Source organism: Euleptes europaea, chromosome 7 (genome assembly GCF_029931775.1).
Source record: "Euleptes europaea isolate rEulEur1 chromosome 7, rEulEur1.hap1, whole genome shotgun sequence".
Classification (NCBI taxonomy): Eukaryota; Metazoa; Chordata; class Lepidosauria; order Squamata; family Sphaerodactylidae; genus Euleptes; species Euleptes europaea.
The window spans coordinates 52,820,572-52,837,687 of NC_079318.1; the positions used below are offsets into that span (position 1 = coordinate 52,820,572).

The 17,116-nt window shown below is 45.3% G+C and overlaps 1 protein-coding gene across 1 annotated transcript; it reads right to left on the bottom strand.

The window, feature by feature from the left end:
- Positions 1-10,557: 10,557 nt before the first annotated feature.
- On the bottom strand, positions 10,558-16,755 carry NENF (neudesin neurotrophic factor). The gene is made up of 4 exons (XM_056853589.1): positions 16,594-16,755; positions 13,910-13,970; positions 11,126-11,229; positions 10,558-10,804 (listed from the first exon to the last, which is right to left on the bottom strand). The coding sequence occupies exons 1-4, from the start codon at positions 16,753-16,755 to the stop codon at positions 10,628-10,630; spliced, it is 504 nt and encodes a 167-aa protein (XP_056709567.1). The 3' UTR covers positions 10,558-10,627.
- Positions 16,756-17,116: the final 361 nt, after the last annotated feature.

A 17,116-nucleotide genomic window follows, 5' to 3' on the forward strand; every position in this document is an offset into this window, starting at 1 on the left:
TTACAACTGATCTCCAGCTGATAGAGATCAGTTCGCCTGGAGAAAATGGCCGCTTTGGCAATTGGACTCTTTGGCATTGAAGTCCCTCCCCTCCTCAAACCCCTCCCCCTCAGGCTCCGCCCCCAAGACCTCCCGCCGGTGGCAAAGAGAGACCTAGGCAGTCTTGGCCAATCTCAGCTAGGGTTGCCAACTGCCACGTAGTAGCTGGAGATCTCTTGCTATTACAACTGATCTCCAGCCAATAGAGATCAGTTCATCTAGAGAAAATGGCTGCTTTGGCAATTGGACTTGGTAGGTCCTGTCACATGGCACTGTGACTGTGATGTCATTTGACTTCCTTGGTAGGTCCTGGAGTGGGTTGCAGGTCTGGAAATACTAAGGACCACTGATCTAGAGGGAAGTGAAACTAGTGACTTCTGCTATCTCTTGGCACAGAGCCACATTTAGTTCCCAGAGCACCAAGCCAAAAAAAGGCCAAGAACTGTTCACAAAAGCTACACTATCTTTGGAACATGCAATATTTAAAGAGCCCAGATGCAGAGGAGAACAGGGCTAGGGTTGCCAACCTCCAGGTGGTAGCTGGAGATCTCCCACTATTACAACTGATCTCCAGCTGATAGAGATCAGTTTACCTGGAGAAAATGGCCGCTTTGGCATTGAAGTCCCTCCCCTCCCCAAACCCTGCCCTCCTCAAACCAGCAGGGGTGGCATGGAAGAAGGCACTCACCCCCTCCCGTGCCTCTGTCACCCAGCTTGGACACAATACAATTGCTTCTGAAGCATGCCTTGCACCTCATGGAGTAGCACAGGAGGATGGTGCATGGGGCTCGTAAACGCTTTGTGCTGTCCATTATTAAGCAGAAAAGTTGTAGCAACCTTTTTTATGGTAACAGGCCATAAGTATACAATTTGATGCAATCTTATGTTTATTAGACGGAAGTAAATTCCAGTTAATTCAATGGGAATGCCTACGGAGTAAACCTGAGTACGGTTGGGTTCCCAGGAACCAGTTAATTTTACAGACTGTTCTGCCAAACACTACAGTTCCATAATACATGTTGCTTATCTGACTCCACAGTGATCTCTCTGGTGAAAATTATAATCTGACAGTCACAAAATCAGGAGAAGACTCCCAAAGGCAAGTGACATTTGCTGTGCTATATTCTATGCAGATCTAGACTTTGAAGAAAGCAACACATAACCATTATCATATGAATACAGATAAACAAGTCCATAAGTTGTTTCCTGCCATTCACATTGCTGGGAAAGAAACACAAAGTATACCTGGTAAATCCCCACCCTTGACTCAGTGCTGATTTTTTTTTTCATAGATCATGTTGCCGGCTTTCACTAGAGCATGAAGTATTTCACAGCATTACATCTGTACGGCACGTTTCTCGCGTATTGCAGCATTTGAAAAAACTGCCAGTCATTCCTGGTGTTTCAGAATTTGCATCATTGTTGATGCATCTATGAAGGTTTTTGCTCACTCTCCTGGCCTTAATGTTTGAACAGAACAAAAGGTTCATTGAGCGGCTAGACCTGCAAGACACTTTTGATGCTTGCAGGACTCCCGCTCCAAGGTGGCCTGCGGAGAGGGCAGCATGACGAAACGTTTACGCAAGAGCTTGTGAAGAGATCTGCTCAGATTCATTATGCTGCTTGAGGCTGCTGCACTTGTCTCAGAAAATTAAAAACACAACCTAGGCAAAGCAGTTCTTGCACTGAAGAAGAAGTGGTTTTTATACCCCGATTTTATCTACCTTTAAGGCGACTCAGACCGGTTTACAGTTGCCTTCCCTTCCTCTCCCTACCTTGTGAGGTAGGTGAGGCTGAGAGAGTTCAGAGAGAACTGTGACAAGCCCAAGGTTACCCAGCAGGCTTCATATGGAGGAGTGGGGAATCAAACACAGTTGTTCACATTAGAGTCCTCCAGATTAGAGTCCACCACTCTTAACCACTACACCACGCTGGCTCTCCTCAGTGTGTAGGCATACACAAAGTTTTTTGATTTTGATATTTATACTCTGCTTTTCTCCCCCACTGGAGACACAAAATGGCATACATTGTTCTCCCCATCAAGCCTGTGAGGCAGGCTTGGTTGGGAGAGAGTGACCCTCCAATGAGGGGAAGCTTTGAGCTGAACAGAGCACTTTATCAAGCAAAATGAAAAAAATAATAATTTCAGACATAGAGTATTACAATCAAGGGACCTGCAAGGTATTGTGGGGGGCATGTCATTTCCCCCTCCCCCAATATTTCCTCTTTCCTTTCCCTGAAAGCCCCTATAGCTTCTCCCCTTTTCCTGCTTCCTTCTCTCCTTCCCATCTGCCACCCAAACTACCTTTTTCTGTATCCCTGTCTTCAGCCTTTCCTCCTTCATTCCCCCATCAGCCTCTACCAAGGAAAACTATGGCCCAGTTATGCAGTGCCAGCCACGAGGTTGAACCATGTTGTGCAGTATGGACTGCTGGGTGTAGTTGTGGGATGGGGAACCTGCAAGGATATGGGGGAAATCTCACCTTCCCCTGAATTCTCCTCACCACACTATTTCCTCTTTCTTTCCTCCTGGCAACACCCATTTTCTTACCTTCCCCTGTTCTCTCCTTCCCACCCACTAACCTTTTATCTGCCCCCCCACCACAATTCCAGCGATGTTTATATTTTATTTACCTCATTTATACCCTGCCTTTCTCCAAAATGGGGACCCAAAGCACCATACATCATTATCTCCACTTTATCCTCACAACAACACTGTAAGGTAGATTAGGGTGAGAGTGGCCCAAGGTCACCCAGTGAGCTTCCGCAGACGAGTGGGAATTTGAACCTGGGTCTCCAAGATCCTGAAACTAACCCTACATCACACTGGCTTTTGTGAGGTGACTTCTGTTGAACAATAGCAAGCAGCCAGGCCTGGGTGAATTATGCAAGTAACATGGTATTAAGTAATCTAGCTCCAATGTGTCTTCCCTCAAAGGGCAAAACCCCTGCCTTCTACTGAAGGAAACCAAGGCTTGAAGCTAGCAATAGTATTGTGGTTTTCTATCAACCCTTACAATGGCCTTTGAGAGGGCATTTGTTTCTTAAGCATGGTTGTTGTTTTTATTTAGGTATTTTTTTAGATTTCCTATTTTTCTGCAAATCTGGGTTTTTCAGGTTTGCAGAAAGAGCTGTCTTTTCTATCCAACGCTCCAATCCCCAGGGTTAAGTATCCACAGATGGGGCCATGTTGAAATTTAGATATATTGATATTGATATAAATTTGCAATGAAGAGATTTGGCTAATGGGTGGCATTTGACTGTCCCCTTTAATGATTTAGGGAAATGTACAGAGAAAAGTTTTTGAAGTGTAAGGATGTGTCACTGGCCACCAAGACTAGATTAGTTCATGCCATCGTATTCCCTATTACTATGTATGGGTGTGAAAGCTGGACAGTGAAGAAAGCTGATAGGAAGAAAATAGATTCCTTTGAAATGTGGTGTTGGAGGAGAGTGTTGCGGATTCCGTGGACTGCCAAAAAAACAAATCAGTGGGTTATAGATCAAATCAAGCCTGAACTGACCCTAGAAGCTAAAATGACTAAACTGAGGCTATCGTATTTTGGTCACATCAAGAGACGACAAGAGTCACTGGAAAAGACAGTCATGCTAGGAAAAGTTGAGGGCAGCAGGAAAAGAGGAAGACCCAACAAGAGATGGATTGACTCAATAAAGGAAGCCACAGCCTTCAATTTGCAGGATCTGAGCAGGGCTGTCAAAGATAGGACATTTTGGAGGACTTTCATTCATAGGGTCGCCATGAGTCGGAAGCGACTTGACGGCACTTAACACACACACACACACAGAGAGAGAGAAAAGTAGGTGCATTTTAAAAATGCATCCTATCTTACCTAGCTGAGAGTTTAATATTATCGCCATTATAGATTCATAGGCTGCTTCTATACAGTCTGGTTTTCATGATGCTACAAAGACAGGGGCATTTGAGCAACCATGTGGCAGGTTTCCCCACACTTTCCTTGACCCAATCCTCTGTGGTTACCATCCCCCACACACACCCTACTAAAGGACTTTGCTTGTTTTCCCTTAATCGATAATTAACATATCACTATAGCAATATGTCAAGAGCCCCATGGCGCAGAGTGGTAAACTGCAGTACTGCAGTCCAAGCTCTGCTCACGACATGAGTTCGATCCCAACAGGAGTTGGTTTCAGGTAGCCGACTCAAGGTTGACTCAGCCTTCCATCCTTCCAAGGTCAGTAAAATGAGTACCCAGCTTGCTGGGGGTAAAGGGAAGATGACTGGGGAAGGCACTGGCAAACCACCCCATAAACAAAGTCTGCCTAGTAAACGTTGGGTTGTGATGTCACCCTATGGGTCAGGAATGACCCGGTGCTTGCACACCTTTACCTTTATCTTTATAGCAGTATGTCAATTGCTGATTAAGAAAAAATACCCCCAAATCCCTCTGGTGGCAAGGAGGGAAATGGTAACTGCAGGGCAGTGGGGCAGTAATGACACTGATGTGGGCAGGACGAGGAACACTCTGCTCTTTTTAATCCACTCCTCGTTGACTGTGATCTTTAACAAAAAAAAATCATAGCACAGCAGGTTGAGAAAAGATGGCAGCAAAATTGGGGGAAAGCTGGAAGGCGCATGAATGCACCAGGATGTCATGTGGAAGCTCTGAGTAAACCCACTGCACTTTGAGAGCCAAGCTGGACCAAAACACCTGTGTGGAAGCAACTACATGCGACAACACTGCATTTAAAAAGAACAGGCCTGATCTGATGAGGCGACAAATCCTCTGATTTTATTGCTCCTCTTAAACATACTAGTGGCAATTTTAAACAAACAGGGGTCTTGCAGTACACTCACTGCACATATTTTTATCAAAACATAAGTCTTCATGGACTACAGACTACTTCATCAGTTCTGAAAGTTTATGCAAGAATAAAATGTGATAGTTTTTGAGGTGTCCACAAGACTCCCATTTATGGCTAGCTTTCTTTTTGACCTGTAGGAATATTCCAACAAATTTACTATATATTTAAAAAATCCTTCCTGATCATAGAAAAGTAGGACATCAGTACGGGGCTAGATTAGATTAATGCTCCATGTCAGGATAGCTCTCTGTATAAAGAGAATATTCAAACTTGCAATGTGAAGTATTATAGACCATACGCATTTTCTTAAAATTAAATTCTTATCCCACCCCTTCCTCCAAAAGCGTGATCGAAAAGGAGTGCATGTTCAGGAAACGCACAGGTAATGGTATCAAGGCGATCAGAAACAGAACTGAAACGAGATGCAGTGAAAGTATCGATGCATTTTTAAAGATTGTTTTATGATTTCTGTGTCCCCCAGAATCCCAATACAGTTTTTAGTGCCTCCTCCCCTCTCCCCATCGTTTGCCCCCTTTGGCCCACCCAACCCATTTGCACTGCCTGTCAGTTCCTGACTCCTCTCTCTACACCTTATTCTGCCCTGATATGAAGCAGGCTGACATGACTCAGCACAATGTGATAGATCACTTGACTCTCAGGGGAATACGCTGCAGCAATCAAGGAATGTTTTGTTTCCTCATTTTTTTTTAAATCTAGAAACACGTTTGCGTAACTTTGTGCTGGGTGAAAGGTGCCCAAGAGCCTGGTCTGGGAACAGGAGTCCTTTTGCTATGTGCATGTAGGCAGTTCGGGATGGACCAGACCAAGGCAATCTTTCTTGGGAACTGCCCGGCTACTGTTGGTTCTGTCCTGGTACAGACATTGGTACTGCAATGCTGATCTAAAGCAGAATCCCGATGAGGCAGGTTCACATACTCTGGTGCTTCAAGGTTAAACCAGAAGCTGGTAATTCCTGGCTATCTGTCAAAAACAGCTACTTGGAGGGCAGGGTGGGAGTGTTACAGTGCAGCGATCATGCAGGTATAGTGCTCACCTGGCTGTGCAAAATATGCTGGTTTACTTGCCTGACAATGCCATTGTACACAGAGTTACACCTGTCTATACCCACTGAGTGGACTTAGAGAGGTGTAAACTCTTCTTAGGATTGCAGACTCTGTGTGGCTATGAATGCACTTGGTTAAAGGGCCAACAAGCAGAATGGGGGTACAGGTTGGTGCCCGCTCCTGCCTGAGGATGATTCCAAGGGGTAGCAAGAGGTAGCCAGCCTCCCCCCCTCCCCCCCACCCACAATGTTTTCTGGTACTTTTTATTCCCACTTTATGTTAACTATAGTCACACTATATTAAGGCTCTATAGCATGGATTATGAAGCTGTTAACTTCATTCTACAACGTATGTATTTAATCTGCACATCAGCTTCTTCGCTCCCCGAAAAATGGGCCTTTGAGGTCACTTTGCTTCTCCAAACTACTTTTTCTAACCATTTCCCCGCCTCTAGTCATCCGTGTCTCTGACTTGCCCTTCGCGGCAACCACAGTAGGGTGAGAAATGCCTCTGGCAGCCGCTCAGGCTGACAAAGGCAGCTACTCTACCCAAAAATGATAAAAGGTGCACCTGCAACTTTAAGTAATGGATTCCCTCTATAGCTGTTGCTAGCCAACCACTGCATTTCAGGCTTCAGTTTTTGTGAGTAAAAGGGCTATTTTGGCCTTTGACAAAGGACTCACTGGGGCCAGGCCTAGGGTTGCCAGTTCTAGGTTGGGAAATTCCTGGTGATTTTCTGGTGAAATCTGAGGAGGGCAGAGTTTGGGAAGGGAAGAGGCCTCAGCAGGGTATAATGCCATATACTCCACCCTCCAAAGCAGCCAGATCTTCCAGGGAAAGTAGGGTTGCCAACCTCCTGGTGAGATCCCCCAGAATTGTAACTGATCTCCAAATGACACAGATCAGTTCCCCTGGAGAAAATGGCTGCTTTGGAAGGCATTATACTCTATGGCATTATACCCTGCTGAGATTGCTTCCCTCCCCAACCTCACCCTCCCAAGATTCCATCCCCAAATCTTCAGGGATTTCCCAACCTGGAGCTGGCAACCCTAAGGGGAACTGATCCATGCAGTTAGGAGATCCATTGTGATTCCAGGAGAGCTGCCGCCGCCACTGCAGCTGTGGGAGGGGCGAGAAAGCAGCTGTGTGGCTGGGAGCGCTGCCACCACCGCTGCTGCTGTGAGAGGGGGAAAGGAAGCAGGTGGGAAAGCCAGGAGGGTGATGGGGGGCAGAAATAGAGAGTGATGAGGTGGGGAAGAAGAAAGAGAAAGTGATGGGGGCAGAAAGAGAGAAAGTGACAGGCATGGAGGAGAGAGAGAGAGAAAGAAAAGAGGTGGCAGGAGGGAGAGATTGAGACGTAGGGGGGCATGGAGGAAGCAAAGGTGGGGGAGGAATGGAATAGCTGCTCCCACAAGTTTCCCACTTGTTTTTGTTCTATATGACAAACAAATACATTTCTATAGGACAAATAAAGATGATACAATTAGGAGAGGATATGAGTTCACACTTTCATAATCAATTTCCATCTATATGATTTATGATTCTGAGCGAGTCCTTTGAAAGGCAAAGTTGGAGCTGGACAAGCCATGGTCTGCTCTGTTCCCTTTCATGTATCTCCCTCAATATGGATATAGATATTCCTTCTGCAGAGCAGAGGAATCCATTAATTCTGGGTTAACCTGAACTCACACCTGCATAAAAAAATATTTCTGTGAGATTTTTATTTTAAGGTATCCCTCTTGCATCGACCCCACTGTTCCTTAGAAGACCTCAAGAGGGCCTTGCACATGCATCCCATACAGTTATCCATCAAGGCAGCTTACAAGGCCAGCACAGCTTAGTTTCAGCTGTAGAACATCCCCTTGCCTAGAGTTTTTTTGTAAAAAAAAGATTAGCACCCCATGGGCAGGACTTGTTCTTTTAAACACAATCATTGTATAGTACCTAGCTTTTGAGGTGCATTATTATGATGGTTGTTATTTAGAACTATATTGTTCACACACTGATCATTTTCTGGACCGATACAGATTATCAGCACACAGATGGACCCACACAGATACTGTGGTGAAATTATCTAAGGAGGCTTTGCATGGTATTCCTACCTACTAGGCTTCTCCTAGCTCTCAGAATCTCAGTGAGATCAAAACACATCTCCTTTAGCTCAATATGAGTTGAGTAACCCCCAAGAATAACTATGTAAATGGTTATACATTTATGCTTTACAAACTTTTTCTAGACCACATCTGTTTAATTTTTATCCTAACCTTCCTTTGAGGAGCTCTTACTGTAAACTAGGATTACCCTTCCTCCATTTTATTCTCCTAGCAGCCCTTTGTGGTAGGTTATGCTAGCAGATCAAACACTTCTTTGTTGCGCAAGTTCTGGTTTGTTATGTTAATAGGCACGATCTCTATATTTAAACGAATACAGGAATGAGACCATATTTACAAGAAATCTTTTTGCATCATTGGACACCTTTCATCATGTTGGAATAGAGCCAATCCTGTGGAATCTGTAAAGAATTAAGTGTACACTTAGTTTAGAATAGGGATTTAGGGTGTTTAAGGTGAATAAATCTTTACCTTCTTATCTAAGCATTTATAAGAATTATCTGTAAGAAATATACAATACTGTACATTAGTATCTTTATGTAAGGTAAATTATATTTCTATTCTATTGTTTTGTACAGTTCTGTTTATTTTTAATAAAACAATATAGAAACTTTTGCCTTTCAAGCCCCAGTTGCCAGTATTCACATTTCCCAGCTACAATACTAACAGTGTTCACTCTTATTGTCTGGATTATATTGCCCTCTGGTGTCAGAAAGATGCATGCGTGTTGTTTAAAGCAAAACCAATGAATATGTGCCTTCTTCCTCTTGAAGGCCATTTCACTTTCTTTGTTGACATCAATGCTTTTGGCACTCCAACTCTAAAGAGTTTAATCTCCCTGTAACAATTATGTAATATTGTGCTTTCATGACACAATGTGATGCATCAGTATCCAACCTATACAGGACTACTAATCTCTGATTTTATCTACTTTACTAAAAGGAATAAAAACATCTGAAATACCTAATGGTGGTCTCCTGGGGCAAGTCCTTTTTTTTAAAAAAAAGATAACTTCATCTCACCAGAGACACCAAGTTTTACTTTCCTCCCCTTCCCACTGCATCAGGGATCCCAGTGGGAATAATGATATAGGAAAGAACTCTGGCTTGGCTACAAAACAAACTCAAATCTGTGGCCAATAACTGAAGAGGAAGGTCAACTGGACAGAGACAAAATGGATTTTCTTTTTAAAAATAATTGTGAACCAAGTTTATTTGTTACAACACAAACCAAAGTAAATATAAATAAGATGGAAATATGGCAATTCTGCTTCCAAAACGTACATGCCAATCTTGTTACAACTGAATCCAATATCCTGGCTTCAAATTGGTAACACCTTATAAAAGCCAGGGAGAGTCAATCTGACAGAAGACTAGTTCATGCAGGCTTTGTTTTGTGGCGAATGGAGGGTAAGGGAGTGGTATTCTCCCTGTTTGTCTTACACTAGGTGAGAGCTGGTTGTCTGTGTGCAGTTTGTCTTTGTACTGATCCAAGTGAGAATGGCTATCTGGACATTTGTCTGAGTGTGCGCACACATTTTTTTTTTGTCCCACTTAGAACCAGAGTTGGAAGGGTCCACCAGGGTCATCTAGTCCAACCCCCTGCACAATGCAAGAAATTAGCAACTACCTCCCCCCCCCAACATCCCCAGTGACTCCAACCCTCCCCCCGCCATGCAGTATCCATGGGCTGAGGTGATGTGTTGGGGAAGCAGAATGGGATAGGGATGATGTTTACATCCTGGTTTAATTTTGTTATTAAGCAGATGGAGAAGTCACGATGAAATCATAGTAAACTTGTAAATATGTGGATCCTCAGGTAATAGTTGATCAAAGGGCTAGACCTGTATGGAGGGTTTTTTTGTATACAACACACCTTCAGCCTCCACAATCCACAGACATCTGGGTTTTCAGCCTTTTCTAGTAAGTCTCTCCAAGTATTTGCAGTGTAGAGGGAAATTATTACAGGGCTTGTGAAGTCTACATCCCATCTGTGGTATCTGTACAAATGTTCTCCCACAGGACATCACACCTCTGGTCACATAAGGAATGCCTCACTTGCTCAGATTAAATGCCCAGTTAATCAAGAACCCTTAACAGTAGCTAGCCAGATGTGTCCGAGAAGCTCACATGGCAGGAACGATATGAACTGTCTTCCCTGTTGTTTTCCACACAGCATCTGACAATGGAGGATTTACCAGGGGCTTCTACTCATGGAGTTCCATTTTCAAAAATTATACTCCTTCTGAAGTCAACAGAGAGACACAGACAAGCCAACAAGGGCCACCTCTATTTATTTGGGGTGGGGGAAATTTCCCAGTTGTTTCACCCCCGTTGAAACTCCTTGTGAGCCCCCACCCAATAATGTTACTAACTCATTTGCAGGAACATTGTCAAATGGTAATGATACGGTACCTAGTTTTTCCCAGAAAGACTTTAGCAATGCAGGCACGCTGTGCTATTCATTCTTGAAGTAATTTTCCTATTTTGGTAACAAAGCCAGCTTTTTGTCCTTATTCTGATGTAACGCAGGGTGAACATCCATGGACTACTGGAATGTATTTACTGGTCAAAACTCATCCTTAATGCTGAAATGTGGCTGGTCTTCAGGTTTGAAGTTTGGATTGGGGCTGCCATCCTCATTGAGAATTCTTTGGGCGGTGTAGCCAACAATGGGATACTTGGCTTTGTAGACATTATTGAAGGTTTCATCCAGAGACTGCAGCTCTTCTGTTGTGAGTCCCGTCTCAATAGAATATGATTGTGTAAAGAAAAGAATTGGGGGGGGGGAGCAAAAATGGTCATGCTTGTTGTTACATGACTGTGACAATATGCAAGAGAAAGATATGAAGCTGGCAGAGTTGAGATAGATTGGATCTGAGTACTAAGGATCCCCCCTCCCTTGGCAGCTGTGCTTCTTCCGTCTCTTCCCTCCCTGCCCTGCTCCCCGTCAATGATCCTGCTTGCATTTGGGCCAGCCAGTATCCACCAACATCAGCAGCAACACATGCAAACAAATGGCGTGCAAGACACATGCCACCACAGAACAGACATCCCTTTTCCTTACTGTGTCATGAGTGAGATCTGCGGGATCAAGAGACATCTTTGCAATTCCCCGGGTTGAATCCTTCCCAACTAGCGTGTTGTACGGAGCTCCTTTTCCATAAAACTCTGTCCAAGAAAGCAACACAGCAATGAAATACAGCCCCAATTTGTTTCACTCTTTCACATGTGCAGAGTTAGGCTTTCTGCATAGGATTGCATTGATAGGGCCACACTTGAAGTCTGTGATGTTTCCAGGGACAACACATTTTACTGAAGGGCAACAGTTGAAATTTCAGGAAACTGTTAACTAACCTAGAAAAATCCCAAGTACCAAGATGCTCAGAGGCCTAAAATTTAAATGCTTCTACATTACATTTTGGTACATTTTGACAAAACTTAGAGATGGTTGTCTATCCCTTCACAGTGCTAGTAATGAAAAATTAACAAACAACACATCTGAGGAACTTAGTCCCGATTGTACAATAAGGGAAATATGATCATCAAACGCTGTTTAGCATTTGCATCTACTGTGGTCATACGAAAGTGATCTGCAAATTTTGGTAATTACATATGGCTAATACATACATTGGATCCAGGGCCTTGTGACATTGGATATTGCATTATGCAGTGTACAAAATGGCAAAGTCAGGGGCAACCAGTCAGTCATCTAGTCAACCAAGTGAATTAGCTGGTGACCAGCTGAGAAAGGGGAAGGGCAGTGTATATTTTACAGTGAGGAAACTAGAGAGGAGGATTTACCAGGGGTCCCTTTGAAAGAAAGTAAAAGACTGTGATTTCAAAGGAGACACATGTGCAGATAGCTGATAAGACAACCTTTTTAGATTTTAAACTGGAAATGTTTATCTTACTTGTTTGGCTGTAGGACTGTAGATATCCTTTCCATTTCTTCCAATCTATTCACTTTTGTATATAAAAATTTGCTAACATCCACCCTGAGCCAGCTTGGTGTGGGAACCAGCTTGGTGTAGTGGTTAAAGAACGGTGGACTCTACTCTAGAGAACTGTTTGATTCCCCACTCCTCCACATGAGTGGCAGACTCTAATCTGGAGAACCGGGTTGGTTTCCCCACTCTTACACATGAAGCCAGATGGGTGACCTTGGGCTAATCACAGCTCTTAGAGCTCTCTTGGCTCCACCTACCTCACACAGTGTCTGTTGTGGGGAGAGGAAGGGAAGGAGATTGTAAGTCGGTTTGAGTCTCCTTAAAAGGTAGAAAAATTCGGCATATAAAAACCAACTCTTCTTCTTCTTGCAGAATTACCCTATTCCTGTGCCAGTGTCTGGGAAACCTAAAGGGCAGGACTAAGCATAATACAAACAGAGGACTTGCGAGAACTCACTGGGGAGGGCCATCCCATTCTTCCTTCTCCTGCTGGTCCCTGTGACCCCTGCTGTGATAAGTCTCCCTGCCCCTGCTGGCCAGGTGATGGGGTGGGGCTGGGCTTGGAGCAGAAAGCATGGCTCTTTTGCATTCTGCCAATCAGTCAGTGGGGACGAGACTTTAAGGCTGGGAGCAGAAAGTATCCCAGAAAACATACTTTCTTTCTCCAAGCCCAACAGGCCAGGTTGCCATTGAGATATTCTGACACTCATGTTACTTCATCCAGCATTTTTATTTGTTTGTTCAAGTTATAATGTCTTTGCTTAGCTTAGGTTTTAAAAATTTTTTTGAATTTGTCAAAACCTCAGGTTTTTAACCAGATTTGTAGAAAGGCCCTGTCATGTATATTTTTATCTGCCCCCTGGGGCCATGTTTATAATTAGATATATTGATTAAAAAACCATCTTTTCCCTACAAACATCTGCTAATAAGGCTCCATTTCCTAGTGCCAGCTGGTTATGGTGTCATTCCACATCTGGGTAGAAGCAATTTATATGTTTGTGTGTGAATGTACATAAGGGGAAAAAACCATCAGAAACACACAAAAAGACTTTCTCTTATTGACCCACGGGAGGAAGACCCTGTCCATGACTTCTGTTAAACACTAAACTTCACTATTCTCCTGCAAGCAACCGGTTTCCTTTAGTACATTCCAAGATACCCCCCTTCCTTGTCTCCCTTAAAAAACATTGGCCAAGCATTCACCCTAGCTCACCAGAAGCTAGAATACTGTAACTGGGTCCTAAGTATTGTGTGCTTAATGGGGCGAGATACTGAGATCAATTAATTCTTCAGAGGCTGCAATATTTTTTAAAAATTTCTTACGTACAGTGCGGTCACTCAGGAGCAAAGTATGAAGCTAGTAAAAGCCTGATAAATGCTTGCAATTTGGAACAGCTTGGACCAGGTGGCTCTGACACCAATGTGAAAATAAGTGAGAGCTGGCTCCTGCTGGGATTTTGGTGACTACCAGGATTATGACGTTAACAGAAGAGTTCCAACAGCAGCATGCAAAGCCCTCCTTTGCTATATTCAAGCTTGCCACAGTATGATGCAGAGTGGGTCTGGTGTGCAACTGCTGAAACTTGTATTTAAAATCTTGCTCAGCCAATAAATCTCACTTGGATGGCTTTGGGTTTGTCCCTGTCACTCAAGCTCCAACTTACTTCACACTGCTGTTATAAATTAAAAAATGGGAGAACAAAAACCCCCACATACCCTGCCCTGAGGAATAAAAAGAAATCACCTGACAGCAGTAGGTGAGGGATTTGCTTTGGAGCAGGTCTTTGGACAGCCTGCTGCAGCTCCTTAAGATCGTATGGGTGAGGTTATGATGCTAACGTTTCTGTCTCGGATTCTGATTCAACCTGGAGCCAGTTTCTCTTTTTTCAAAGTTAACTCACCTTTTCTGGAAGTGACATCAAACACCACACCTTTAATGGCTATGTAGATAGGCAGACCCTCCTGAAGAGACATTAAAAAAACAAAGAAACATGCTTTTAAGAAACAAAAATGACACTTAAAAACATCATAATCACCACCATCCTTAAGACATAGAAGCTTTCATCCTGCTTTTCCCCTGAACAATTCAAAAGTGGCTTGTAGCAAGTTGGAATAATGAGGTGTCTTGTGACATCTTAAAAGACAGGTAACATGTGTATGCCATACACTTCCCTAAGCTCAGCTCAGTTTATCAGATGCCCCCGGTATGGAATGTTTTGGCACAAGAGGATTTGTCTGTTTGAGAGGAAGGCAGACCACTCTGCCTTTATTTGTCTGGCAAAGGAGCCTGGAAAGGGACTACCCTTTTCATTTCGGGTAGCCTTCGCAAAAAAATCTTTGTTGCCCTTTGGGGAGTGTTATGCAGGCGTTCAGACGGCTCTACTGCAGAAACGGCCCTGGCTTGTAGAGACTGGTAGTCATCTGGATTGAAGAGAATGGAAGACTCTGGTTTCATAATTTCCTTTTCTGAAAAATCATAGAATCATAGACTCATCGAGTTGGAAGGGACCACCAGGGTCATCTAGTCCAACCCCCTGCACAATGCAGGAATTTCACAACTACCTCCCCCACACACCCTACTCCATGCCCAGAAGATGACCAGCATGCTCTCCCTCTCATGAACTGCCTAAGGTCATAGAATCAGCACCCTCTTTTTATGAGAGGGGGCTTCACTTGTTGGGCTACCTTAGTTAGCCAGTTGACCCCTCCCCCTGGCCAATTCTGGGCTGTAGGGGCCCACTTTGAGCCAAAATTTATCCTCTAAATCACTGTGCAGTCTGGAACAGAAGAATGAGCCACTGAGTGAGCTCTTAGTCTCTTCCACCCTCTAGTGGCCGCCTCGAGGCAGCTGTTTTACAGCCACATAAATTTTTCTGCCATAGCTTGTCTCAGTCAGCCTCCAGGCTGAACTTGAGATAGATGCTGAGGGGCTCCCAGGGTGGTCTGTGGTGAACACTTCGTGTCTGCAACACCTCTGGGTATAGCGCTGAGTTGTTTTGGCAGTGCTGAGGGAAGTGAGTCAGTATCATGGGACCCTGCAGAATACGTAGGGTTGCCAGGTCCCTCTTCGCCACTGGGGGGAGGTTTTTGGGGAGCAGCCTGAGGAGGGTGGGATTTGGGGAGAGGAGGGACTTCAATGCCATAGAGTCCAATTGCCAAAGAGGCCATTTTTCTCCAGGTGAACTGATGATCTCTATCGGCTGGAGATCAGTTGTAATAGCAGGAGATCTCCAGCTAGTACCTGGAGGTTGGCAACCCTAACGATAGGAGTATTTTCCTCAAAAAGTTGCTCTTCTTCCTCTTTCTTAGCACCCTGCCTTTGCAATCTCCGCTCCATTTCCCCAGCCCCTGTTCCCTAACCGGGATTCTGAGGGGCCTTCTCATCTGCTCCATCCTGGAGTTGCTTTGGGGAGGCCCCTCAGGTCTCATTCATCAGCAAAGAAGAGGCAGTCTATCTGAGGAGTTTTGCTTGGAGCAGGAGGCAGTGAGAGGATTTTTTTATGGCTTCAGAGGAAAGGATTAGCCGAGCAAAAGGCCGAGGAAGCAAAAAAGGAGACTGAAAGGGAAGTCTAGCATACAGAGCGGCTGAACAATTCTGCACTCCTACTGCAAGGCAAGAAAGGAACTGAAGAGTGGGTGGCGCCCCTCACCCTCAAGTGGAAACAGGAAATCAATATCTAAGTCCTGCCTCCTTGACTAATTGGTGGGAATCACCCCATGTTAAAATGTCTTCCCCCTCAGAGTGAGAACACAGAACTTTATAGCAGCCACTAAATTTGGGAACACCGAGGGAGAAAAAACAAGTAGCCTGTGTGCTCATGACGAAAAAATTGTCTTCGAATGTGTAGTTTTGAGGACACCTAAGCCTTGTCACCCAAACATGCAAGCAATTCCCATGAAAACCAGCCAAACTCTTCCGCCTGCAAAGTACTCACATTTTGATCAATGACCTTTAAGAATTTCTAAAAAAAGCTAAGTAAATGACAACCATCCCAGAAGTTCCGTGGAACTCAATGGGATTAACGGACTAGCAAGTATCCATAGTTACCAAATACCAGGGGACCAATATTAAATATAAGGTGAGATGGACTTACAGAAAAAGGCGATCACATTCTATTACAACTTTGATCAGCAGTGTTTTCCTGTTTTGTCTGTTCGTGTTTCATATCCCCCTTTCCCAAAATTGTTGAAAAACTAGCAAGTCTTTCTTAGTCCGGGCCATTGATGCATGGGAAGTTTTGCCTGGGGTTTGCCGCTCCCTAGACGCACATTTCCCCCATCCGGACTCGCAGAACTCTGCGCGGGGGCTGATCGTTGAGTGTTGAGAAGCCCGAGGGGGGAAAGGGGCACCTAGGGAGCAGCAAATCCAAGGCAAAGCCTCCCCTGCGTCAATGGCCATATAAAACTAGGGGGGTCATCACAGCCAGCTGACTCCCCCCAGCGACCCGGCGAAGTAGCCAAAGCCGCTCTTGGCCGGGGCGTCCTGCAACGCTGCAAGGCCTCGGGGGAGCCGGCCCCAGGCCCAGGCCGGCCCCGCCAGGGCGCGGCGGCCGCCCTTTTCCACCGCCCTCCTCTCGGCCCTTACCTCCTGCCCGTCGTATCTGGCCAGCTCGGGCTCGGTGAAGAGCCGGACGGGTCTCTGGCGGGGCGCAGGCTTGAAGCGCAGCTCCGGGTCGGCCCGCGTCTCTCGGGAGGCCAGCAGGGCCAACGCTACAACGGCGAGAGCCAGCCTGAAGCCGTCGGCCATGGCGGGGGGGAGACCTGCAGGCTCCTGTGGGGCGGGGGCGAGAGAGGCCGGGGAAGGGGCGAGGAGCCGCCTGCAAGGAAACGAGGCCCCGTGACGCCCCCCCTCCTTCTCCCTTTTGCACGCTCTCCCTTGGCCCGCGGTGCCTCTGCTCACCCTGCCGCCCCAGACCCTCCTCCTCCTCTTCTTCTTCTTCCTCTTCTTCTTTTTTTAAACGTTTCCTTAACCGCACGTGGGGCTTAGTTCAGAAAAGAAATGTCGGGACTGCAGGCTCCCGGGAGTCAGACTTCCCGCTCTGCAAGACATCCCCCATCGCGTTCCAGACAAGTGGAAACGATTGCTTACGTTTGGCCAGTGGTGTGGG

Bases quoted from the DNA above. Each gene is read 5' to 3' on its own strand.
- NENF (XM_056853589.1), bottom strand. From the start codon at position 16,755: ATGGCCGACGGCTTCAGGCTGGCTCTCGCCGTTGTAGCGTTGGCCCTG. The intron at 13,971-16,593 runs GTAAGGGCCGAG...ATGTCTCTTCAG, and splicing joins CCAGATACGACGGGCAGGAG to GAGGGTCTGCCTATCTACAT. The intron at 10,805-11,125 runs GTAAGGAAAAGG...TATTCTATTGAG, and splicing joins CAGATCTCACTCATGACACA to ACGGGACTCACAACAGAAGA.